Source organism: Rhipicephalus sanguineus, chromosome 11 (assembly GCF_013339695.2).
Source record: "Rhipicephalus sanguineus isolate Rsan-2018 chromosome 11, BIME_Rsan_1.4, whole genome shotgun sequence".
NCBI classification, from domain to species: domain Eukaryota; kingdom Metazoa; phylum Arthropoda; class Arachnida; order Ixodida; family Ixodidae; genus Rhipicephalus; species Rhipicephalus sanguineus.
The window spans coordinates 61,124,446-61,151,450 of record NC_051186.1 but is presented as its reverse complement, the minus strand read 5'-3'; the positions used below and the strand labels follow the sequence as shown (position 1 = coordinate 61,151,450).

Genomic DNA, 27,005 nt, shown 5'->3' with positions numbered 1-27,005 from the left:
GTTTGACCAAAGTACAAGAGCTGTGATTTATATCACATCGATCCATTCATTGAATTCAAAATTACGCTAGCATCAGATAGAAGTATGGAAACTCTTATTCACCGATTGAGGCTAGGCACCGCTACACAAACATTTTTGCACAGAATTGGTAGAGCTGAAACTCCCGAATGCGAATGTGGATTTATAGATGAAGACGTATGTCACCTTCTCATAGACTGTCCACATTATGACACGCCGCGACGCCGTCTTAAATCGGAACTGTTGGCATTAGACCGCAGACCGTTTAGCTTGAGGAAACTTCTGGGCCCGTGGCCAACTAGAATTTTACAGACGCAAGCTTTAAAAGCGTTATCACGTTTCTTACAAGACAGCGGCATTGCTGACAAGTACTAAGAAATACCGAACTTCCATTTGTGTAACACATGTCGTACTTATTATGCGCAGTCTCATATGACACCCATCATATGTGTGTGCTGAAGTGAATAACGTATCGACTGTTATGTACTCACGAGCGAATACATCTTCTTAAAGACCAGACGTGTGCTCTGCTGTTTTGTGCTGGTCGGACCAAATATTAACGACGGACATTATCAGAGACTTCATTCGCTGTCTTTGGAACATTTCTTTATCATTTTCTTGTGATATGTGCCTATAAGTGTGTTTTTGCATATGTGTGCCCGAGTGTTCTATTTTACATGAACTGCCTTGTATGTTTTACTTTAAGATATGTGTAGTTTCACTCAAGGGCTAAGGTGTAGCCGGCGCCATAATTGTGCGCCAACATCTCCTTATATATCATATCAATAAAAAAAAAACAGGCAGAAATATAACTAACGCTGAATCTCAACTTGCCTTTTCGTGCTTTACTGTCCTTGTTTGTGCGAGCGCTACACGATTTCGAAGATTAAAGGGCATCAAGTAGCTCAGTTTGCGATATTATTTTCTGTGAAAACCAGCCCTTAACGGTAAGGCTGCTCTTCTTGATTGATTGGCTTTGCTTGTGGGAACGGGTACAGGAGGGTAACCGGGTCCGCCGGTATTACCCGGAAGTACGGGCTTAGCAGGCGGAGCTGGTTTTACAAGGGGCGTTGGCCCGCTTGGTCTCGCGGGCGAAAATGGATGGAGCTTGATTACCAGGCAAAGGTGAGCTGGGTGGGCCCTGGGAAGTGGGTGCACCAGCTGGGACTGCCTTTCCAACTTGGATTGATTGGCTTGACTGCGTGGGCATGGTGGGTGGTATTACGGTACCAGGGAGATTTGAGCTATGTGTACCCGGTAGTGTGGGTGTACCAGGTGGAGCTGGTATTCCAGCTGGGTTTCCGTAGCTTGATTGCGCGGGTGGGGTGGGTTGGACTGGACCACCAGTGATAGTTGAGCTGGGTTTGCCCTGTGGCGCGGACGCACTAGGCAACCCTGGTATACCATTTTGCACAGTTGGGCCTGCTGTGCCCTGTGCGATCGGTGGGCTATGCGGCATGGACGGGCCAGTTGGATTCAAAGGAATAACAGGCCCCATAATGGTTGGCCCTGTTGGTTTTTCATTAGGCGGCAGCTCGTTTGGATGCTTCTGTTCACAGTTGAAACAGGCCATCGTAGACTTAATTATTATCTAAAAGAAAAAAAAAGCGTGTTATTCATAAGAAAAAAATGTTTCTCATTTAAAATCAGATATGTAACGTAATACTGAGTGCTTATGTGGCTAAATCTTTATGTACGCAATATAGTACAAGTCACACCGCAGTGAAAACCGAAGTTACTGAAAAACCTCACACGAGATCATATATGCTCGCTTCGACAAAGTAAATGACGGCATGGTTCTATGCATCATGCAACATAGCTGCATCACCACAACGAACGTTTATTCGTTTGTCTGTTAGAAAACACCTCTACTTTACTGTTTATAAATAACTCCAGTGATGTGCTCATATAACCACGCTTGCTTTTTAATCCGTTTTAATTTCCGTAGTTGTTATCCTCTATATATAAAGTGGCGTGTATGTGCAGTATTCGGAAAAAAAAAGTTTACATTTACGTGACAAAGACACAAAAATATTTATAAAGAAATGTGGATTACTATTTCAGCGATTTCGGCAGGAAGAAATTATCCTTAAAATTATTTCCTAATAGTTGCCTGTGTGAGACACCTTCGTCGTGTGAAAGGTCATAATCTATTCATGTGTTTTATGGGAATGCCGCCAACTGGCCTAGTCGAGCGAGTTTAGCTGTGTAACTCCGCGGGGCCTTGAAGCGAAGAACGCATACCCCGGGACAAGCCGTGCGAAATTCACTTGTGGCGTTGCAGTTGCGCACAAGCCTACAGCGAACGCGTTCGTCAGGTCGCCTGTCTACCTGAATGCCCTTCCTGAGCATCCGACGTGAAAACGCAAGGAGCGCGCACATCTGCTAGCAGGGCATTAACAGGGCAGCAGGCGAGCGCGAGCTTCTGTTGTTGGTTTAGGGGCCTGGCGTTTCTCGCGTCTACTGCGACGACGGCTTCGGAAACTGACAAAACGATGGTAGTGAGTGCACCCAGTAGGGAGCGTTCGACTAGCCATATCGTTCGGTTGGCAAACTGTGTTTCGGTACGAGGCTAAACAACATGTAAACAAGGATAACCAAGTAAACAAGCTTTTGCTTGCATAACCGGGCCTAGCCGAGCCAAGCCGCTGCCATTTTTTTCAGCAGTTCGGGAGCTTAGGTCTTAGAAATTCAGTGGACTGAAGTTACTTGGTTTTAATAGTTATATGAGTTGAGATGGAAGGTCTATGGCGCTCAAGGACCTGGGTATTGCACACGTAGAATGAGACCTTTAAATATGTTATTGTCCTCTGAAACTAGTTTATGCACCTTAGCAGCATATAGGAGCCAACTTTCTGGTTGTGTCGTCTTGTTATATATTAATTAGTTAAAAGTGTCAGTTGTGCTAGTTAAAGTGTCAGTTGACACTTCTTTGTAGCCCTCAATGCCATGTATCTGCAAAGATGAAAGAAACACGCAACTGCGTGCCTCAAGCCACAAGGGGCTCGGGTGGTCATTTGACCTGTTGCATGATTTCGTGTCGACGCTGGCTTTTAGCTGAAGCTAACGTCCGCATTAGGCTTTCGCCTCAATAAGACATTGAATTGCTCTTGGTGGAGTTCATATTTCTTTGCAGTAAGTTAGTTTTATGTAATCTTCCATGTTTGACCTCTGCATTGTTTGCAGAGGTCAAATATGGAACTCAAGGAACCCACTTGCAATAAATGTACGAGACAAGTGAGGCCCAACATTTCTATGGTCCTATAAATGTGATACATGCTAAGTTACGCTTATCACCATGTGAAGACGCTTCTCGGAAAGCCCGACTATGTACTTTGTCTGCCCGATTTAGAATTTTCTATTTTTGCCGGAGTGAAGAGTTTATCGAATAAAAAGGCGTATGACTTTGCCACAGTTATGCAAAACAGAAAGAATCAATTTTGTTTGCCAGAGTCTTGAATAATGTAGCTGCTTTATCATAACTTGGCGCGTAAGAAATGAGCTTTCGGTAGAGCGACCACGAATATAAAGTGCTGAGATAGCTTTGAACGAAGGATTTCGCTGTAGTAGGAGTTGCTTCCCTGACCAAGTCAAGCAGTAAGTCAAACGTAAGCGCCCAGGCACATTCATTGTTTGAAGCGATGTCACCCCTTATTGCCTTTGTCGCCGCCTGAACTTCTGTATTTTGTTTTTGGTCAGGACAGCGGAGTGACTGCACCGTATGTGTTGCATCACATTGATTGCCAAGCCAACAAAATGTAATGCATATAGAGAAATATAAGCACTTACAACTGCATGTGTCCATGCACTTAGCCATTGAGGCGAAGCTGTTACTTCCTTTCCCGCAACCTTTCTTTGGGAATTGCATACATGTGTTATTTTTGAAACTAAAGAAAAAGTGTTTCCTTTGGAAAAGACATGTATCTCGAATGGGGTCCGCGCTGCAGAGAGGCGTCGGCTTCATTTTCGCTGTAAATAATAATAGATTGGTGGTTAGATACACTATGAACTAGTACCTTGAATTCGCAAAAATTTATAAAAGTTCAAGAGAAGTCTATTTCTTGACATTCACATCACACTACGTGTATAATGAGGGGAAATATAGTTTTTTTAGAAAGCGCGTAGAACCTATTTCACACGATGCGAACTTAAATACTTCGGTCATGGGTCATGGCACAAAGAGGCTTTTAAAGAGGGGACTTGAGTTAAGGGCGCGCTCGGATAGTGCTCTATCGCAACCAAACAGTTACCCAGCTTTCCTGCCCATAGCTTGTGGATAAAAGTTCAGATTCTGAATAGCAACCCGGTGAAGTGTAGAGACACACCATCTGCGAGTGTATATGGGAACCGGAGCGTGACATCCAACGCGGACACTGATTTGTCGTCAGGCCCAGTCCATGAACACTTCTGCTGTTAGGAGCGTTCCTGCTTGAACAGTATCTAAAATTTGTTAGGGTTCAACATGTTACTAGCTCAACATTGAAGGAATGTGCATACTTCTTAATATTATATCAATAGAGAAATTATTTTGCAGGAGCTCTAAGCAATCTTATGGAGAAGATTTCCTGCGTGAAGATGTGTTACCCGACGCTTCTTGAATTACGCGATAGCATCATGTCTTCTCTTCTACTGAAATTTGAACTTTTTAAAGAGATGACAGTTTCGCAAAGCCTAAAAATAACAGACAGAGCTTTCAAAAGACATGTCTTTTGACGCAGAACAATCATTAGGTTTGTACTCACGGAGGCACACCGACTCGCACTTCAATTCACTCGCAAAGTAGTTGCCGTTGGTATTAGTGCACGTGTGGAATGTGAACATTTTGCAGAATTTTGTGAACTCATCAAAGTACCAGGCATATCTCAGAACAGCACCGGCAGTGGTGGTTGGTGGCGTCAGGCACTGCTTGAAAGTGACCTTAGCGCGTGCTGAAAGTATATAAAATATGATTACCAGCGTCGTTGTCGTTAAAAAGCGTAACCAAGCTTAGAACACGTTCTAGTGAATGTGTTAAAAATTGTCTATGTATTTCTCGTGCAATAAAAAATCGTATAATTTTGCATAAGTCGGAACATATTGTCGAGGATAGAGGTTCGTTTCCAGGCTATGCTGGCTGCATTTCCAAGGGCCGAATTAAAAAAAAAACCCGAAAACTTACAATTAGGCGCAGGTTAAAGAAACTCAGAAGGTGCCAATAACAAACTGCCACCACTACAGTGTGCCTCATAAGCACATATCGAGGTTATGGCACGTAAAACCTTGGAACTCAATTTTTATGTTCGGTTGTTGTGTTTCAAGAAAATGAATTGCGTTATCAAGTATTTAGAATGCGTCTAGTCTCACTTAAGCAAGATTAATGCTGTCGTTTTCAAATTCTCACGAGGAGGCTGAGAAATTGTTAGCTCTGTTCAAAAAGGTGTCATAAATTCAAGCCTCAATCATCTCCCAACGTGGTCACGAGAATGTTCAATGACGTGTCATGCCGTAGGTTTTTGAGTACTGGATCACTTCGGAAGAAGTGGCAGGATGCTTGACCTTCGCCTTCAAGAGTAGAACGTGATAGCATAGTTGGACCCTGTTCGCAACGCCTTCCTAATCGCTAGCCTATCTTCGCTTCTTGGTGGACACCTAAACCATGCCGAAAAGGAAGGAACATCATTGCGCTTGCAAACTGGCCATTTCAAACTATCTGCAAGTGCACTTGCGAAGTGCCCACTACGACAAATTCTTCCTTTTCCGAGTTGGCGAGGTACCCACGACGCGTCCGTAAAGCAACGCGCGCCCTTGTACATCTGCACACGTTGTTGAGGCTGTTATTGATAAAGATAATTAATTATGCCTGAGTACTTTGCAGCTGGTGAACCTTTAAACCAACCACTCGTTGCGCATTTCACATGTTTTGATACCTGGTGTAATTCTGCGCTTCTACCACACAATATTATCCTCGCACTACATAACATTCATATAGTGTTTCTTTCTGGAACAATTTCGAGAATGGCAGTGGTTCTGTGGTAGAACGCCTGCTTATCACGTAGAAGTCCTGGGTTCAATTCCCACTGCAACCGAATCACTTTTTTAAAGTTAATTGCATCTATCCAGAGCTTGCGCTCACGGACATTGAATTTTTACTCACAACAAAAGACCGATGCCGACACCGCAATTTCTGCGCAATGATCTCTTTAACGCTATCGCGTTAAAATTAAAGGTTATTGTGGTGGTGGTGGTGGTGGTTGTGGTGGTGGTGGTTATAGTGGTGCACAGATCGAATTGTGAACAATAGTAACGCTGCAATGAGATAGATATCTTCTGATTAACTAACCGTGCACCAACGTGTCGCAACTCCATCGCGGGTGGAATTCATTCTGAAACATGCAGAAGCCAATAGTATGAACTTTTCAGTTCAGCATTCTTCGCGGAACTAGCATACTGTTGCAGTACCGCATTCTGGTGACATCACTGGAAGAAACGCCGTCCCTACGGTGATCGCGACTACAAGACTCCTAGATTGAGGGACAATCGCACCCAGGCGAACACTGTTTCAGATGTTCAAGTTCATTTCATCCATTCATTCGTTCATGTCACTCTCGCAATACGGCATAATTTCTAGAGAAAAATGTTGCCTAAATGTTCTGTTTTAGTCTTTCACCAAAGACGAGAAACTTCCTATGAGTCGATGCACTCCGGCTCTTGAAGGTCCAGGCTTGCGCCTTTAACACACATGGGATCGTCTAAACGAGATTTTACGAGTGAGTGTGAGTCTACCATGGTCATTAGAGCTCTGTTATTAACTCATTTAGGTAGTTTCTTCCATTTACACCATAACATCTCTTATAGTCATTATTTTCGCATAAATACCATTGTACCATCAGAAGTTCGTTGATCTTGAGTCTGAGTCAAGCATGCTAAAAATATTCGTCGGAAGTGTGAGAACGGGTGAATGTTAAGCACAGATTCATATTTACTGAATGAACCGCATTTATTCGTTTACTTGGTCGACCTGCAAGAAGCACAGCACAGTAGCGGCGCCAGTATCATATATGACGAGCCGCAAACGCACAAATGATGATGGAGTACGGAAACACATGGCGGGAATGTAAATATTTATTTTGCACAATGCCGCAAAGTAAGATACTCACTTCCTAATCGCAAAGCAACTTTGTCACCTAAATCAGTACATTGAAATGAATATTCCTGTTGAAAACCATTGTGTTCATGCACTATTTTAATACATAGCTTAGGTACATATACTGGGTTCTGCTCGAGATAGCCGTACACTCTAAGACAAAATTACCCGAAACAGGATTAATGCAGCCCAATAGGTTCGCGCGATTAACGGATAGATTATTGAGGAGCAATCGCAGAGGAATACGTGCCGTGTGCAAACCACTTAGTCTCCAAAGGGATCCGTTCTCAAGGGAACTAACCGTCCTCCTCGCTCTTCGGTCAGTCTTCCCACTTGTTTCCGTGGTGGCGTGTTGGCGGTTGTGTCGCGCCCGGATAGTTCGACGATCTAGGAACTGCGCCGCGATGCCTTCGATATACACATATGCGTGGAAGAGCATGTGATTATGCTATAACGTTTCGCCGTACCCATGAAGTCTGGAGCTAGTCTCAACACGTCGTGACGCTGCGCTGTATATCTCCAGCGTAGTCCCAGCACTGCGTCGCCACCGGCTGGAAATGGCGGCCGAGAAGACAGTAGGCCTATCGGATCCATGATTTCAATGTTACTGTAGGCACAAATCGGCGCTGTATTCTTTCACAAGTAAGTGATCGCTCTTTATACTGCCGTGTCTATCGCGTGCGCGAAACTGTTCGCGATTGCCGGTAACGGACTCGATCGTGTTGTATATGGCTCGCACGAAATGTACCGCGAGGGCCGGCTTGGGTGTTAGCTCGCCTGTGCTTTGTGACCGCCTGGATATTGGCCGCCATTGTCGTGGACCGCCCGGTCGCTCAACGGGGATGAGCTGCGAGCTCGCGATATTGGGAAGAGGCCTCGCCGCTGTTCTGCGATTCGTCCCAAACAAATTGTGGTCGCCGGCAACGATCTCACTTGCATGTCACGCGCTTGAAATGCACCGGCGTCGGTTGGTGGGTGCTTCAGCCACAGCTGCCTTTAGCTGCGCTTCGGAACACTGTGGAAATTGATCGCCATCACCATTGACTTCCTTGACGCTCGCTCGCAAGCAGAACGGCGGCCCCGCGTTCGCTCGCTGCACTGCTGCTCGCTCGAGGAACACTGTGGAAATTGGTCGCCATTACCGTCGGCTTTCTCGTGGCTTTCCCTCAAGCAGCTCGGTGCCGTTCGTGGCGGCGGGCCCGCGTGTGCTCGCTCTTCTGCTCGAGATTTGCTGGCGGCAGCGGCGGCTCGCGGGCTTGCTCTAGCTGTACGACGCCGCTAGCAGAAAAGTCGCCGACTCGTTGGCGGTGCCGCGGCGTGATGGCTGCGGCTGTCGCACTTGAGTTGTTGCGCTATGTGGCTCGGAATGCGCCCGTCTTCGATGATGTATGACATCATGGTGAAATTATTGGCTTGCCATAAATTAGACGTTTGTTTTTATTTCACCTCGCACGTATTTACCATGTGCGTGCATCTTCATCCTCTGTTTCACGTGCGACTAACTATTTTCAATCTTTTTTGTGCTTTGCAGGATGCAGCCTGGTCCACAACGTGCAGAATGATGTGTGCGCTGGCGCGTGCAACACCGGTCATCTATCGCTTCCGTTGGGGTAGCTTCACAAAAAGGACCGTACGAGATATGACAATGCGGCTGGATCTGTACGGATATTTTACAGGGAATTAAATGAAAGAAAGCAGAAACTTCAAATGTATCAAGAAAAATAAAACGTTTTATTGGCTCACTTTTGTTGCTCGTTGTCGCATTGACTGCGGGAGCAGTGATACACGCATGAATAAATATTTTGTCGCGTGTTCTTTTCCGCCCTATTTGTTGCTCACCGCTGAAAAAGACACTGGAAAGAAGTATTAAACCTTGCGGATAATAACTCCCGAAAATTCTTCCTGGTGATCGACGTATCATTTGAACTGGGGATAAAAGTTCATCCAAATGGAGCATTTGTGTGGACCGACCGTTCATCTGGCGAGGTGCAACTGCTGGGATTAACGGCTGCCCGGTAAGGTGTAAATGTGGCGATTAAATGTCAGTCCATTGAGGTGATCTGCGGGTAATAACAGTTGCCCGGTAAGGCGTAAATGTGAGGGCTAAATGTTAGTCCGTTGGGGTGGTCTGTGGGTACACTCTAAGAAAAAAATAGAGCATTTGGGGAGTATTTCTGCCACACCACAATAATCGTCACTTGGCTAGCTCGCGTTTCCTTTCTTGAAAATCCGGCTCTCGTCAATTTCCTATCAAGAATGCTATGCCACGCTCATAGCGCGCACGCCTTTCGTGACCGGGAAGTGCCGGGACCGCGGTGATAACGCGAGGAAAGTACGCGAAGTGGATGACGATTATTGTTGTGTGGCAGAAATACTCTCCAAATACTCGATTTTCTTTCTTAGAGTGTACTAATGGTTATACCCGGCGCCGTTAGTCCTTAAAGGATTAATGGTTGTGGCAGTTCCATTAGTCCCCAAAGGGACGAACCACACACCCTTCTAACATTCTTTTGCCTTAGAGTGCAGCTGTCTACACTTGGGACAGTTCACTAGTGGTGAAGAAGGCGAGTATTAGGGGAGGTAAAGTCATAATAGAAAGGTCATAGCATGACAGCGTTTTGTTCGTTTGTCGTGGAATTGTAATGCACTCTTTTTTGGAATGCAGACCGAGAAACCTGATAAAGGTTGCTTACATTCTCAGGAAGAATATACTTGTGACATGATGAACACTGTGGTGCTCTAAAAATTACTGCGGACATAAAGAAAACTGCGGCAAATGAATATGAGAGAAATGTGTTGCTTGGTATTTTTAGTACCTGAAAGAATATTTGCTGTAATTCAGAACTTTATTCTACCCAAACATTTACTACAATTGTAACTTTTACCTTCAGACGTTAGAGAATGGCTGTTTGCGATTAAATTAATGAAGATGTTCTATAGCTCAAATTAGGCATTGCGTAACAACTCACATTCACACATTTCCGAGCACTTCTTTAGGGAGGTGAACTTGTTGGCTCCCTCGACACGGTATCCAGCACTTATCGGCACGCAGGTTTTCAGCTGAGGGTCATAGTACCACAGTGGCGTTAGGGGCATGCAGTTGCTATTAAATGGTAGGGTGAGACAGTACGTAGGTCGATAAACTGCTGGCTTCTTCGATGGGAAACCCAATTTCGGAAGAGCTGCAAAGAGGCATTTCATTGATAGGTATTGCGCATGACACACGGTTTCAGAGGTTCTGCGGCAATTGCGGAGTGTTGCAAAGCTTCAAAAATATTTTGCCATTTGCTAGCACGTCCTTCGTCAAAAATGTTTTTTTTTTAACTAGCTTCGAGTAATGTGCAACGCTAACGAACACGTAAGTTGTACAGTCAGAATCGCACTTGTCTAGAGCGGGCAGTCGGCTGCTTCGGAACTTAAGATAAAACGTTGCGTATACTGCAATCTTACGCAACGCTAATATTTAAGGCAATGACTTGCAATTTTCTTCAGGTATATCTCTTAGTAGACCTCTTAGACCTATGGTGTTTGTTTCTAAAGAAAAATATGTGAGGCAGTAATCTTTATTCACGAGAATGGGCACGTGGTCCTGGCTGAATAAAGATAGAAGAGATGGAGAGCAATTGTATGAACACACTGATAAAAACCTCCAGTGCGCCACAAGAATAAGCGGTGGCTGGAATACTTCCCGTGACACTTTACGACAAAGCCATTGTACATGCAAGTGTTAGACGCCAGAGCATCACCTTCAAAGCATATGCACCTTAGGCTCGCCGCCATTTACCGTACAATACACAGGATGTATGACATCATGGCCATCGACCTTAACTACCGGATGCAACAGACGTGTGTTTCTGTCTCAAACATACAGAAGAAGAGGCTGTTTTAAATGTGCTCATTGGGAAACCAGCAGGTAAAAGGGTAGACCCAGCGGTATTTGAATCCCTCTGCTGCTTTAAGCGTGCAATTGTTTGCCTTTTGTAGACATGGCTTGCGGTCCACGTTCCACAACGTTGGTCTATTTATGTATTTTTGTACAGATGTATTTCGCATAACAGAATGTCACTGCTTCCTTACGTATAGTACTCATGGATTGCAATAGGACAATTTAAGGTTCAGTAACGCGCGCGCACACACACACACACACACACATACAAGGTTACATGGCAGCTATGTACATTGGAACTTTCGCAATATAACTCGGCAGAGCCGACAAGTGCATAGCACCGCTCCTGCGACAAGAACCCCCGTGAGGAGCCGGGAGCCAGGTTTTAACACCATCATTGCTCCTCCCAGTTTTCCCCACGGCAAATCAAAATCGCTCAGACCGCTTATTGGGTCAACTGTAAATTGGTCTGCCGGAGGCCTCCACCCTCTCTCTCTGAAGCCTTTTGAGCCCCCTGCCTGAGAGAGAGACGTGGAAGACGTCCGGCAAACGACATTCTCAGAAGTGCACTAAATAAACATACACGATGGTGGCGCCGTTCAGTTACCTTGCTCGTGTTCATACACTGTGCGGCCGGTTAACTAGCGGAGCCATGCCATCCCTCCTCGGAACCATCTCGTATCCGTTGACAGGCTTTTAACAGACACTTTGCGAGATTTACTGGGCCACGTGCACCGTACTCGGCGACATCTCGTCTCCGTCGACAGGCGCTCACGGATGCTATCCGAGATTTATTGCTGTCACAGTCTTAGCTTCCTTCGCACCGCTTCGCGGACCCCCCGCGGGGCTGCGGGCCGCTGCGTTGGTCGTTAAACCGATTGTCAATAAGGCGCGTCTTTTTTGTCCGAACGGTTATGGGCAGCTGGAAAGTGTTCTTTTGTCCCCGCGCTTCGTCCTCGACTCCGAGGCTGGCTTCTTGGAAGCCGCCTTCTGGGGTTTAGACACAACTATCCCCCCCGTTCTCGACACGCTGGACCTTACACGCCCTTCCTAAGATTCACGTACGCGCTCCAGTGTAGCTACGTGAATAACAACAAAAAAAAAGGGACGGCGCTAAAACGTCACCCGAGCCCGCGGCCGCACTTCGCTGTTTCTCTGAACGCCACAGGCGTTTCCGCGACACGCACAGTACCCCTAAAGCCGTGCTGAACGGTCGCCATCATAACTAAACAAACAAACCCACAATGACCGGAGGTCACTGAATACACGAGTAAAATCAATAACACAAGCAAATCAAAACAACAAGAAAACTTGCGAATGCTTGGGAAATCACAAAAAAAAACATACACTTCCACTGAAACACGCACACTTCAACACATAGTGTTCATCAAATGTCTCAGTGTTTCCGCACGTCACTCCTCATTACACGAGTGTCTACCACGTGCCTAGTCCTCTCGCGTCTTATCAGCCCCTGAGGCACCGCTGCCATATCCCCAGCGCCCCTTGGGTGCCCTTGACAATGTGTTCGCGTCAGGGATGATAGTGGGTGGTGGCCAGAGGCCACGGTCATATATGCGTCGAAGAGCCAGAGACTGAACTCTCGAATCCCAGCTGACTGCAAAGGTCTCGCGGGCTTGCGTTGGAGAAAACCCGTGACGCTCAAACGCGACCGACGTCTCAGCGCCGTTCTCCGCGCGTTGCGACAGGCAGGCCTCAGTGGCGGCTGCGAACACGTTTCTGAAGAGCCAATATGGCTTTTCGAGATCTGATCTTATCAATGACGCTGTCTCACACAGTGCGGTTCCGTGCCGTCGAGACACCCCCTCAGCCCCTGCGGTACCCGGAATTCGGTTCGGAACTCGCCCTCCCGTTAGTTCAGTGGGCGGCCTAGCTGCTTCCGCGTAATTTTGCCCGTAGCTTAGGTAGTGTCCACACAAACCTAGTACGTCCCGGGGCTCCGTTTCCGCGGCCGGCGAACTCAACCTTTTGCTCACCGCACGTTTCTCAGGGTCAGGTGCATGACAACTGGAACCTACAACGCGCCCCAAGTCGCGTACCGACGGACGCGTCACACTGCACTCCCCCAACTCGAGAAGCTGGTCTACTTGCCCCGTCGTCTCCCCTTTCAAGTGCTTACTTTTTCGGGTAAAGCCCGCTCGCACAACATCTTCGCGCTGTCTCCCTGAAGTCACGTTGGGTTCACCGCCGAGCGGCCCCCCGTGCTTCCCAAAACCCTCGCTGGCTTGGCCGCGCTTCCGTTTTCCGACCTGCGCTTTTGCCGGCATCGGCGCACATGCTACATCGCTAGCCGCATCTCCCTCCTCGAAGAATACGCCTTTTAATTCGTTTCTCGGGCAACGCGGGCGCAATTTACTCCCTCGCACTAGGTTTCGGGGCCCTATTGGCACCCGCACAAAACACGAGCGCTCGCGGGGTCGCTCAACAATGCCGTCCTGTCCCGCCCCGGTTATCTGCAGCGTTGAGCCGGCCTGCTCTTTTTCGCGACATCCCTCCGACGCGCTTGTCTCTTTCTTGCCCGCCGCTTGTGTTTCACCGGACGACGCGCGGCTACCCTGAGGGCCCTCGTCGTCCCCGCTCCTCGCGACTGCCTGGGTGATTACCCCCTCCATTGTCGCGATTTCCCCCTGAGCTTCCAAGACCGGGCTCTCGATCTCTAGCTTCTGTACTTTGCCTGTGGGCAACAGGCCGCTAACGGGCGTCAGCTGTGTGTCGCCTATTTCCTCCGCGCTTTTCGATGTCCTCTCTGAAGCGCCCTCCTCCTTCAGCGATTTCCACGCTTTTTCTGACAGCAGGCAATCGGCTCGTGCTGTCAGCCGGTCAGTTAGCGCGCAAAGCACGGGGACCGTTCCCTTCACGTCAGCGCAAACGCCGCATCCACCGGACATCGCTAACGGAACCACCGCGAGCTTTGCCTGCACGGTTTCGCCAAAAGCAGATGTTAAGTTAATTGTTCCGTGTGAGTGCACCATCTCAGGTGGGATCGCGCTCTCCCGCAACACAGTAATCTCCGCTCCCGTGTCCAGGACTGCTCCGATATGCATATCCTTGCAGTCGAGAGACACGGGAATAAGCTCACTGTGTGCGGCCACTGGCTCTCCCACCAACACCCGTGCGGCTAAGCTTTCGCTCTTGGCACCCGAAACATCTGGCGTTTGTTGCTGTCGCATCGGGCAATTCCACTTCTGATGCCCCGTAGCACCGCACGCGTAACAGCCCCTAAGCTTAGGCTTCGTCTCCGCGCCTGGACTTCTCGCCCCGCCACGCGAACTTGGCTGTGTGTCCAGTTTGGAAATGCTCGCGCTCTGCGACTCCGACACCTTCTGCTTCGCCGCGCTGTTCATCCCCTGCGCTTCTTCGAACGTGCGCAGCGACGCGGCTAGCTCCGGCGCATTAACCCACTGCCTACCTTCTTGGAGTGTCACGTACCTCAGTGCCTCCTCTGACAGGTTTCTCTTTAATTGGTCAGTGACCAACAACTCTACTAACCGTTCGAACGACGAGACACCCCTCGCGTCAAGGTAAAAGTGCAGGTAGCTCTCAAGGCGCGTTGCAAATGGTCTCCAGCCTTCGTTTGCCCGCTTTCCTGACCCCAAGAACCTTTTGAGGTATTCACCTGCCGACAGTTTAAGTTCGTCAAGAACTGTCTGCTTGACTTTCTGATAGCTTCTGTGCTCTGCCGGGCTAAGTCGTGTGGACAAAAACTGAACTTTTTCCGCCACTAACGGGAAAACAAGTTGTCCCCAAAACTCCCTCGGCACCTCGTAAGCTTCTAGGGCGCTCTCGACCGACTCAAACCACACCGGTGCTTCAGCCTCGGTTGGAAATTTAGGAAGCACTCCGGTGAGCACCTTTGAATAGCGTCTCAGCTCACCACATCGATCCTGCCTTCCGGACGCGAGCTCGCTGTCTCGAGCGCTACCGCTGATGACTTGCGACAGTTTCTCCATCTCAGCCCGCAACTCCTCCAGCCTGCGCTCTGGCGTGAGTTCTCCAAAATGCTCATTTCTCTGGCTCTCCGGCGCGACAACCACTTGTGGGTTTCCTTGGACACCCTCGTCCTCCGACCCTGACCCACGCCTCATCGCTGGCGAACGCCTGTCGGGGTTCAAATGAGCGAACCTCGTGTCCATAACACACAAAATTACAGGCAGCGGTACCACTGAGGTGAAAAAACACCAGAGGACTCACCACTTGTGAAGGCGCCGCTCGCTGTTGTCACGCCTTGCCCGTCGCCAGACCCTCGCCGTCGCCTGAGGTGTCGCCGGACCGCCTACTTGGGTCGATGGTTACCGGGCCGCAGACTCCTTTGGCTCGGTGGCTTGCTCCCTCGTTGCTTCAGCCTGACGCTTAACGTCTTGGCCTTCTTCCTGCGTCTCCTCCGCAGCACGACGAACTCCTTGGTACGCAGAGCGTGCCTTGTCGTCGTTGTCTCGATCCTGTCTCGACTGCGCCAGTAAATTCACACACCTTCTCCCCACTCCCTCTTGATTCCAGAGCAGAGCTCTCTCAGCTGCGTAGCCGCTGTCAGTTGCAGAAGGGAGTGGAAGGTTGGTCGTAGCTGCCTTGCCTCATATCGTGGTTGTTCACACTTCTCAAGGATGGAGACGACTCCCTTCTTTGCAAAACAACTCGATATTTATATACAGGGTATATATACAAGGTTACATGGCAGCTATGTACATTGGAACTTTCGCAATATAACTCGGCAGAGCCGACAAGTGCATAGCACCGCTCCTGCGACAAGAACCCCCGTGAGGAGCCGGGAGCCAGGTTTTAACACCATCATTGCTCCTCCCAGTTTTCCCCACGGCAAATCAAAATCGCTCAGACCGCTTATTGGGTCAACTGTAAATTGGTCTGCCGGAGGCCTCCACCCTCTCTCTCTGAAGCCTTTTGAGCCCCCTGCCTGAGAGAGAGACGTGGAAGACGTCCGGCAAACGACATTCTCAGAAGTGCACTAAAGAAACATACACGATGGTGGCGCCGTTCAGTTACCTTGCTCGTGTTCATACACTGTGCGGCCGGTTAACTAGCGGAGCCATGCCATCCCTCCTCGGAACCATCTCGTATCCGTTGACAGGCTTTTAACAGACACTTTGCGAGATTTACTGGGCCACGTGCACCGTACTCGGCGACATCTCGTCTCCGTCGACAGGCGCTCACGGATGCTATCCGAGATTTATTGCTGTCACAGTCTTAGCTTCCTTCGCACCGCTTCGCGGACCCCCCGCGGGGCTGCGGGCCGCTGCGTTGGTCGTTAAACCGATTGTCAATAGGGCGCGTCTTTTTTGTCCGAACGGTTATGGGCAGCTGGAAAGTGTTCTTTTGTCCCCGCGCTTCGTCCTCGACTCCGAGGCTGGCTTCTTGGAAGCCGCCTTCTGGGGTTCAGACACAACTATCCCCCCGTTCTCGACACGCCGGACCTTACATATATATATATATATATATATATATATATATATATATATATATATATATATATATATATATATATATATATATATATATATATATACACATATATATATAATATAGGAACACAAGACAGTGCACGTACGAGAAAGCAATACTTTATTCCTAACGTTTCGGCCGTGCCACGGCCGATACGTTAGGCATAAAGTATTGCTTTCTCGTACGTGCACCATCTTGTTTTCCTATACGTACCGGACCCACTGAACTTTCCCACTGAATATATGTATAACCACTCCACTATACCCCATTGCCTTACTCCGTGGTGAAACTTTAGGATCTGTACAACCTGTCGACCACATCGATGATCTTGATCTTCCCGATGACACCACATGTTGTCACACTGCCTCAGTCACTCCTGTATCTCAGCCATCAAGTTCGTCAGCGTTCGACAACGCCATTGACGACAACCTCTCCCCCTCTCATCGCCGCCAACTTGTTGCTCTCCTTGACAAGTTTATCTCTACTTTCGACTTTCAACAACCTTTGTTAGGCCGCACCACGACTATCAGTCATACTATCGACACCGGCTCCCACTCGCCCCTGCGACAGCGGCCTTACCGCGTTTCCGCCGAAGAGCGCCGCGTCATTACGGAGCAAGTGGATGGCATGCTTCAACGTGGAGTCATACAGCCTTCTCAAAGTCCTTGGTCATCACCTGTGGTATTGGTCAAGAAAAAAGATGGCACCATTCGATTTTGCGTCGACTATCGCCGCTTAAACAAGATTACAAAAAAGGACGTCTACCCGCTACCGCGAATAGACGATGCTCTTGACTGTTTGCAAGGCGCCGAGTACTTTACATCCTTGGATCTGCGTTCTGGGTATTGGCAGGTGCCAATGGCTGAGTGTGATCGCCCTAAAACAGCCTTTGTAACGCCCGATGGCCTATATGAGTTCAACGTCATGCCATTTGGGCTCGGCAACGCGCCTGCAACATTTGAGCGCATGATCGATACCATCCTTCGCGGCCACAAGTGGAAGACTTGCTTGTGTTACCTGGACGACATAGTAGTCTTCTCAGCAGATTTCCCGACACACCTTGCTCGTCTGCACGAAATTCTCACGTGCCTAACTTCTGCGGGCCTACAACTTAACACCAAGAAGTGCCACTTCGCAGCACGGAAGCTAACCGTCTTGGGACATGTCATCTCCAAAGACGGCGTTCTTCCGGATCCCGATAAGCTTCGAGCTGTCGTCGAATTCCCAAAGCCCACATCGATGAAAGCCTTCAGAGGTTTTGTCGGCCTCTACTCCTATTTTCGCCGCTTCGTGCGTAACTTCGCGTCCATCATCGCACCTTTGACGAGTCTGCTTGCCACCAGCAAAGGTATATCTGCATGGTCACCTGCATGTGATGACGCATTTCGCCAGTTGCGCCGCCTGTTGACCTCACCACCTATCCTTCGTCACTACGACCCCACTGCTCCCACAGAAATTCACACCGATGCAAGTGGCGTCGGTCTTGGCGCTGTTTTGGCGCAACGCAAAGGCACCCAAGGTGAATACGTTGTCGCTTATGCAAGTCGTGCTCTAAAGAAGGCTGAATTAAACTATTCCGTGACAGAGAAGGAGTGCTTGGCGATCATCTGGGCGTTGACGAAGTTTCGCCCGTATCTTTACGGCCGTCCTTTCGACGTGGTTACAGACCACCACGCCCTATGTTGGCTTTCCACCTTGAAAGACCCGTCGGGACGCCTGGGCCGTTGGGCACTTCGGTTGCAGGAATACGATATTCGTGTCGTATATCGTTCCGGCCGCAAGCATGCGGATGCTGATGCACTCTCCCGCTCGCCAATAACACCAGATGTGGCTTCTCTGTCACCCCACGTTACCACCTTGTCACCACTCAGCACCAATGACATTCTTTCGGAGCAGCGTAAAGACCCGCACCTTGCCTTGTTGCTCGACTACCTTACCGATCCGTCTGCTGTCCCTTCGACGAGAGCGCTACGCCGTCAAGCAGTCCACTTTTCCGTGCGAGACAACATTCTGTACCGCCGCAACTACATGCCAGATGGTCGGAAGTGGCTCCTTGCTGTCCCTAGCCATACACGCTCTGACATCTGCTTGGATTTCCACGCGGATCCCTAAAGTGCTCACAACGGCGCCCTGAAAACCTACGAAAGGCTGCGTCAGCGATATTACTGGCGAGGAATGTATCGCTTTGTGCAGAAATACGTTCAGTCTTGCCCTACATGCCAACAAAGCAAGACACCTCCGCGACACCTTACTGGCACGTTGCAGCCGCTCCCGTGCCCGGCTCGCCCATTTGACCGCGTGGGTATCGACCTCTACGGCCCCCTCCCGTATAGTGGCTCTGGAAACCGGTGGATTATTGTCGGCGTCGATCATCTGACACGCTACGCTGAGACTGCAGCTCTCCCGACAGCGACCGCCCGCGAAGTTGCACTCTTCATCCTTCGCAGCTTCATTCTACGCCACGGTGCTCCGCGGGAACTACTCAGTGATAGGGGTCGCGTGTTCCTGTCGGAGGTCATCCAAGCCCTCCTCGCTGAATGCAACATCATTCACCGGAAATCCACCGCCTACCATCCACAGACAAATGGTCTCACCGAACGGTTCAACCGCACACTCGGCGACATGTTGAGGATGTATACATCCTCAGACCATACCAACTGGGACACTGTACTACCTTTCGTTACGTTCGCTTACAACACCGCGACGCAAGCGACTACCGGCTTTTCCCCGTTCTTTCTCTTGTACGGCCGCGAACCTTCCCACCCACTGGACACCATACTTCCGTACCGACCTGATGCCTCTGAGTGCACTCCAGTTTCTGAAGTCGCCAGATACGCCGAAGACTGCCGTCAGTTGGCTCGTTCCCTGACAGGTGAAGCACAAGGTCGACAAAAGACGCGACATGACGACGTTCATCACCCAGCCCCTACGTTTCCTCCTGGCTCCCTTGTTTGGCTTTGGGTACCCCCCCCCCCCACGTCCCTGGCCTTTCCTCTAAACTTCTGGCGCGGTACCATGGTCCCTACCGTATCATTCGTGCCACCTCGCCGGTGAACTACATCGTCGAGCCCCTCACACAATCGCCAGATTTGCGCTGTCGAGGACGCGAGACCGTACACGTCGACCGTCTCAAGCCCTACTACGACCCCCTCATTTTACGTACTCCCTGAGTCGCCAGGATGGCTACGCTTCACCCCGGAGGTATTGTAGTGGAGCAGATGCACGACCGAGTATGCGCCTGTGAAGGAGGACGAGAAACGACCCGCGTTCTGATTGCGCGAGAGCCTGTGCCGCCGTTTGCCAGCCTTGCACTGTGTCAGCGTACGATCCCTTTTCGTCGCGACTTCATTACACCAATAAACCTCATCACATTATATATTGTTACGGGTGTTTATTGAGGATTCTACGAGAGCGACGATCGTAGCAGCAGCGCGCAAGGCGTAGCCAGAGAGCGAATTGTCGGTCTGTGCCAGCCGATGGCGATGGGCCTTCATGCTTGCCGATCTTCTTCCTCACAATCACCCCCGGTATGGAGAGGTAGCCATCCTGGCGACTTAGATAGAGGTCAAAGGATCATAATATGCCTTGAGGCGGTCAATGTGGACTGTCTCTCGCCCGCGACGATGGAGATCGGAAGATGGCGTAACGGGTTCGACCACATAATTGACAGGGGAGGTTTGCGCAACCACGCGATAGGGTCCGTGGTACTTTGGAAGGAGCTTAGATGAAAGGCCGGGAGCAGCAACTGGAGGCACCCAAAGCCACACGAGGGAGTCGATAGGAAAAGGGTCCGGAGGTGGCTTGGAGTCATGGCGCAGTTTTTGGCGACACTGTTCATCATAGGTGAAAGATCTGGCAAGTTGTCGGCATCTCTCAGCGTGCTGGGCGAGCTCAGACACAGGTTGGCAGTCAGCAGGGTCGGGGTGATACGGGAGAATTGTATCAATCGTGCTGGAGGGCTCGCGGCCATAAAGCAAAAAGAATGGTGAGAACCCGGTAGTGGCTTGGCAGGCGGTGTTGTACGCGTATGTGACAAACGGAAGTACAAAATCCCAATTGCAGTGGTCTGAGGCAACGTACATAGACAACATGTCACCAAGGGTCCGGTTAAATCGTTCAGTTAAGCCATTGGTCTGTGGGTGATAAGCGCTAGTAGTGCGGTGAATAATTTGGCATTCAGATAGGAGGGATTGCAGCACGTCCGCGAGGAATACAAGTCCCCGATCACTCAGGAGTTCAAGAGGTGCGCCATGGCGAAGAATGAAGTTGTGTAGAATAAACGATGCAACGTCTTTTGCTGTTGAAGCAGGCAAGGCGGCGGTTTCAGCATACCTGGTCAAATGATCTACGGCAACGACAATCCATCGGTTTCCAGCACCAGTGCATGGAAGGGGCCCGTATAAATCGATGCCGACGCGGTCAAACGGGAGGAGTGGGCATGGGAGTGGCTGGAGAGGTGCTGTGGAGAGGTGCGAGACTGGTTTGCGTCGTTGGCAGGGGATGCAAGAGCGGACGTACTTGCAGACGAAGTTGTACATGCCCCGCCAATAATATCGTCGACTGAGCCGCATGTACGTCTTAGACACTCCACCGTGACCACACTGTGGGTCATTGTGGAAAGCGGAGCACAATTCTTGACGAAGATTACGGGGTACGACTAGTAACCATGTGCAGCCGTCGTTGTGGTAGTTGCGGCGGTATAAAAGTCCGTCGCGGATAGCGAAATGCTGTGCCTGGCGTCGCAGTGCGCGAGGTGCCGACGCTGTCGGAGGGCTTGACAAAAAGTTCAAAATGGTGGCGATCCATGGGTCGTTTCGTTGTTCTGAGGCCATGTCCAGGATGTCAAGCGGCGACATATCTTGATCGCGAGTAGAAGTGCTGTCGTCTGATATGAGGGGAAAACGAGAAAGGGCGTCAGCGTCAGAGTGTCGGCGGCCAGGGCGATAGACGACGCGGATGTCGTAGTCCTGGATTCGGAGAGCCCAACGAGCGAGGCGGCCTGACGGGTCCTTCAGGTTCGACAACCAGCAAATAGCGTGGTGGTCCGTTACGACGTCAAAAGGACGACCGTAAAGATATGGGCGAAATTTCTGAAGAGCCCATATGATAGCCAAGCACTCTTTTTCTGTGACGGAGTAATTGGTCTCAGGTTTCGTGAGCACACGACTGGCATAGGCGACCACGTATTCGGTGTTGGCGTCCTTACGTTGTGCGAGCACAGCACCAAGGCCAACACCACTGGCATCAGTGTGAATTTCTGTCCGTGCGCTGGGATCAAGTGGCGCAAGATTGGCGGAGACGTAAGCAGGCGGCGAAGAGTCGTAAACGCGTGATCACAGGCTTCCGACCAGGTAGACAGTTCATTGTCGCCGTGGAGAAGTGCATTCAGGGGTGCGATGACATTAGCGAAATTGCGAACGAAGCGACGAAAATATGAGCATAAGCCAATAAAGCTGCGTAGTGCTTTCAGGGTAGTGGGCTTTGGGAAATCGGATACGGCTCGGAGTTTAGCAGGATCGGGGAGAATGCCTTCTTTGGAGACAACGTGGCCTAATATAGTCAGTTTTCGAGCCGCAAACTGGCACTTTTTCAAGTTAAGCTGCAGGCCAGCATTCTGGAGACAGGTCAAAACTTGATGTAAACGGTGCAGATGAGTCGAAAAATATGGGGAAAAGACGACAATGTCATCAAGATAGCATAGACAAGTGCGCCACTTCAGGCCGCGCAGGATGCCGTCCATCATGCGTTCAAAGGTCGCGGGCGCGTTGCAGAGACCGAACGGCATTACAGTGAATTCGTACAATCCGTCTGGTGTTACGAACGCCGTTTTCGAACAGTCAGCGTCAGCCATTGGCACTTGCCAGTAGCCAGAGCGGAGATCCAAGGAAGAAAAAAACTCCGCACCCTGCAAACAGTCCAGGGCGTCATCAATACGGGGTAACGGATACACATCCTTTCGGGTAATCTTGTTAAGCCGTCGATAATCGACGCAAAATCGTATGGTACCGTCTTTTTTCCGAAACAGGACGACTGCAGAGGCCCAGGGACTGTTGGAAGGTTGAATGACACCACGTTGGAGCATGTCTTTCACCTGCTCATCGATAACGCGCCTTTCGCTCACCGATACTCTGCAAGGACGCTGTCGAATGGGCGCATGGCTTCCAGTATCGATGGTGTGCGACACAGCCGTCGTGCGGCCAAGCGACGTTGCGTGGGAGTCAAACGAGGATGAGAAGCCTTCGAGCAAGCGAAGAAGCTGGTCGCGCTGCGTCGTCGTAAGGTCGCTTGCAATAGATGGTGTGAAAGACCGCGGCAGTGACTGAGGAGGTGAGGTCTCAAGGGCGGCCAGGTCAGCGGAGTCTTCCATGATGTCGAAAATTGAAGAAGATGGCAGTGGTTCGGCTCTCCCTAGGCTTTCACGGCGGCGCAGGGTGACTGGTGCGGCCGTTGGGTTTGACACGTACATCACAGAGGTGCCAGAATTGAACTGAAGGACGGCAAACGGCAGTGGTAGTGATCGGCGGCGAAGTAGAAGGTCAGAGGGTGCGAAAAACAAGGTGCCGTCGTTGATAGAAGTACAAGATATGCTGACAAGAGCAGTAGACCAGGACGGTATGACGGTGTCTTCGGAAACTGAGATTTTACAACAAGAGTCTGTGTGGTCATTGATAATATCTGATGAAAACGGAAACAACTCGATTTCGGCGCGGGCGCAATTGATGATCGCATGATGCGTAGAGAGAAAATCCCAGCCTAATATTACGTCGTGAGAACATGATGGCAACACGATGAATTCGATCACATAGACGACATTCTGAATGACGACACGGGTTGTGCAGGCGCCGGACGGCTCGACGTGCTGTGCGTTGGCGGTACGAAGAGATAGTCCAGAAAGTGGTGTCGTTACTTTTCCGATTCGGCGGCAAATGCGGGCATCAATTGCTGAAAGAGCAGCGCCAGTGTCGACGAGGGCTAGCGTCCGTATTCCTTCTATGGCGACATCAATGACGTTCTTCGGGGAAATTTGAGGCCTTAGACATTTCGCTGGCACCGCAGTTCTTGCCTCCTGAACTGCGCTATTTAGTTTTCCTGGCGCAGAGGGCTCCGCCGTCGTTGCATGGGTGAAAGGGAACGGCGGTGAGGAGAAGGCGAACGGCGGGAGGAGAATGCTGCCTCAGCGACAGGAGCAGATTCGTGGTCGTCCGAATAACTACGGCGGGGCTGACGTGGCGCATACGTGACCCATGGTGGACGCATATTGTTCGAAACGTTCGGTACACGAAAGCGACAGTAACGTGCCACATGCCCAGGAAGACCACAATGAAAACAGATAGGACGGTTGTCTTCTGTGCGCCAAGGATCTTCAGCTCGTGCGTACTGTACTGCTGGTCGAGCGGGTGGAGATACTGGCGGGCGCATATGTGGGCGACGTGGGCCGTAACTTTGTAGCACAGGCCTCGAAGCGACTTCAGCGTACGTCAGAGGAGCAACAGTTGGAGCCTGAAGGAGAGAAGGTGGAAGTTGATCGGCTACCTGATCCCTGATGATGTTCTGGAGAGCTGGCGCCAATGGAGAACTCGACTGGCCGTGAATAAGCGGCATCAGCGAAAGCTGACGAGCGACTTCTTCTCGAACGAAATCCTTAATCTGTTGCAGCAGGGACGTGTGATCGGGAGCAACAGCCAAGCCGGACATTGAAGTCGCGGGTGGTAGAGATTGGCGGGTGGCTGCACTTTGTTTGCGCAGTTCATCGAAGCTTTGGCAAAGGCTGGCTAGGTCAGACACTGTTGATGGGTTCCTCGCCAGCAGCATCTGAAAGGCATCGTCTTCGATTCCTTTCAAGATATGCCTAATCTTCTCGGCATCGGTCATTGCTCCATCAACGCGGTTACATAGGTCGAGAACGTCTTCTATGTAGCTTGTGAAATTCTCACCGCTCTGCTGCGCACGAGCACGCAAACGTTGCTCAGCTCGAAGCTTGCAAACGGCGGGGCGCCCGAATACCTCCGTCACGTGAGTTTTGAAGGCAGCCCATGTCGGGAGGTCACGTTGGTGGTTTCGATGCCACACGCTGGCGACACCGCTCAAGTAAAATGACAGGTAGTTGAGCTTTCCTGTGTCGTCCCAGCGGTTTATCACGCTCACTCGTTCGTATTCAGCGAGCCAGTCTTCCACATCTTGCTCTTCTGCACCGCTGAAGATTGGTGGGTCGCGTTGAGGGAACGGGCCAGGGCAGAGCACGGTAGTCACCGTGGCACCGGGTTGTTGCTGCTACATTGGTCCACCTTCTGTCATTGTAGAGGCGGGCTTGAGTTTCCCGTTGCGTAGTTCCAGGTTTGCTTACCCCGCAGCTCCACCACTTGTTACGGGGGGTTTATTGAGGATTCTACGAGAGCGACGATCGTAGCAGCAGCGCGCAAGGCGTAGCCAGAGAGCGAATTGTCGGTCTGTGCCAGCCGATGGCGATGGGCCTTCATGCTTGCCGATCTTCTTCCTCACAATACATATATATATATATGGGTCATTCCATGCCAAATCACCCAGCGTTTTTCCAATCATCACAAATATGGCTGAAAAAATTTCCACGCTTTTCTTGAAGTTCAAAACTCGTTCTGCTCGTTTATTTCTGTTGCCAAAAATTTTCCCGCCTGTTTGTGAGAGAGTGTAGTTTTGCGCCGACTGAGCTAAAGGGCATCAAACAACAATTTTTTTCAAAGGGCGTTTATAGGATGCGCTCAATGAAATGGTATTTCCGGCAAGCTAATGAAGTGATGTAACTGTAGAAATAATGACTTATTTATGTATATCGATTCTTCGAGGGCTTTTCGCACGAGCAATATTGAATCAAGTTGCAAAGTTTGATATTTTTTCTAGGAACAAGGCAAGCTCAAAGGATAGAAATTAACTATATATTGGAAGCCTGTTCGATATTCTACAAAAGAAAAATAATTTAGTCGCTGAAGGTGTAGCAAATTGTCTAAAAAATTGCGAATTTCACTTTTTTTGAGAAAAGCTCTGTATTCATCGTCAAAAAACTTGCCTTGGGGGTCGGAGTAAAAATATGCACTACACTTCATTTGAAAGCTCTATGTATTAGCTGAACATCGACAAAGTTACAAAAGGGTATTGCATTTTTAACTTGAGAAATATATTTTTGAAATTTTGTATCTCCGCCAGCTTTTCGCCGACGTAACTCAAGCTGCATCAAGCACTCGCAAAGGCAATCTTCAGCCCATGCCCACTGACCTGGGATGCAGACGTCAAGCATGGTGCTGTCTATAAAGCAACCGCATTTCCTTTTCCATTACTTTATAGAGAGCACCATATATTTTTGTAAGGGTTATCGGCGTAATTTTGACTAGAACGCATAGATGAGAGCTAATATCAGCTTTAGAGACCAGATTCGTCGCGACGTGATTTGCTATGTCGAGCCGTTGGGAATACCCGTCGCTTTACTAAAAAAATTGATGTGTCATTTGAATCCGTGAGTACCGTACATTTCCAAAATGACGTTGCTGACAAATACCACGTCCTGGCACATATTTTAGGCCCACACCTCGGTATTTAGTGGTCATTTCGATTGCTTGAAGAATACGTACCCCTTAATGTTCCTTGGGATTCAGGAGGAGCAGAGATGATAGCCTTTATAGTAACCACGCTATTGAGTAATTTCTTATAATTGACAGTAGAACTGAGTTACACATGATGCAGTTAGTTATGAACTTACTACACGAAATGGCGAGAAAATTTAGTTTTGTAGAGATTGGGGCACCAACTTTATTGGCTTTGTTCAAATGCCGCACTAATCATTTGGTAACATAGAAGAAATATTTAACATTTATTCTTGATAAATTTGGATGCCGATATTTTCGTGATCAAATGAAGCACCAGATTGATAGACTCATTCAAAGTATGGCAACTGCCGTGGTCATATTAGTGCGCTGTCAACCGAAGTGAGTTAAAACGGCCGAACAGGTGCAATAATTATGCTACAATAATTGAATACGAAAGCTAAGAGGTGAGACGCTTAAATACTATTAAGATAACGCACTTATTTTGGTTTATCACAGTCGTCAACGTGCTTGTTATAACGTTTTTAAGATTAAAAGTTTTGAAACTCGGTTTCGACGTCACCACTATCTTGGGTACTCCATGCTCTTTAGTCACACTCCTTAAAAAGTGCAAGGCCTGTAATTAGGATCATAATCTTGCAATTATAGTAAGTCAGTTTCTTGAAAAAATTCTCAAAGGCATGAATGATCCTGATTTGATAGAAGGCCAACGACTTATAATTGCGCGAATGATGACTTACCGTACACATGGGAGATGAACACCAGAACAACAACACTGCTGTAGAGGGGTCCCATTGCTATGGGAGAATGTTTCTGAGCCTAGCGTTGAGACGTTTGCAAAGGAAAGTATTTTAAAATGGTTCGTAGCATTCAAAGGGACATCGCTTCATACATTTTGTTTTTGCGTGATAGCCTTGCAGCTTCGCTTTCGTGA

General features: G+C 49.3%; 2 protein-coding genes across 2 annotated transcripts; both read right to left on the bottom strand.

The window, feature by feature from the left end:
- Positions 1-1,057: 1,057 nt before the first annotated feature.
- LOC119375076 (collagen alpha-1(I) chain-like) lies at positions 1,058-1,591 on the bottom strand. Its single transcript, XM_037645273.1, has one exon. The coding sequence runs from the start codon at positions 1,589-1,591 to the stop codon at positions 1,058-1,060; it is 534 nt and encodes a 177-aa protein (XP_037501201.1).
- A 2,216-nt stretch (positions 1,592-3,807) lies between these two features.
- LOC119374002 (tissue factor pathway inhibitor 2) lies at positions 3,808-27,005 on the bottom strand (the record flags this gene model as incomplete). Its single annotated transcript, XM_037644064.2, is given in 4 exon segments — positions 3,808-3,987; positions 4,761-4,946; positions 10,111-10,323; positions 26,812-27,005. Coding segments are annotated over 4 exon segments (634 nt in total), but the record flags the coding sequence as incomplete, so codon positions are not given.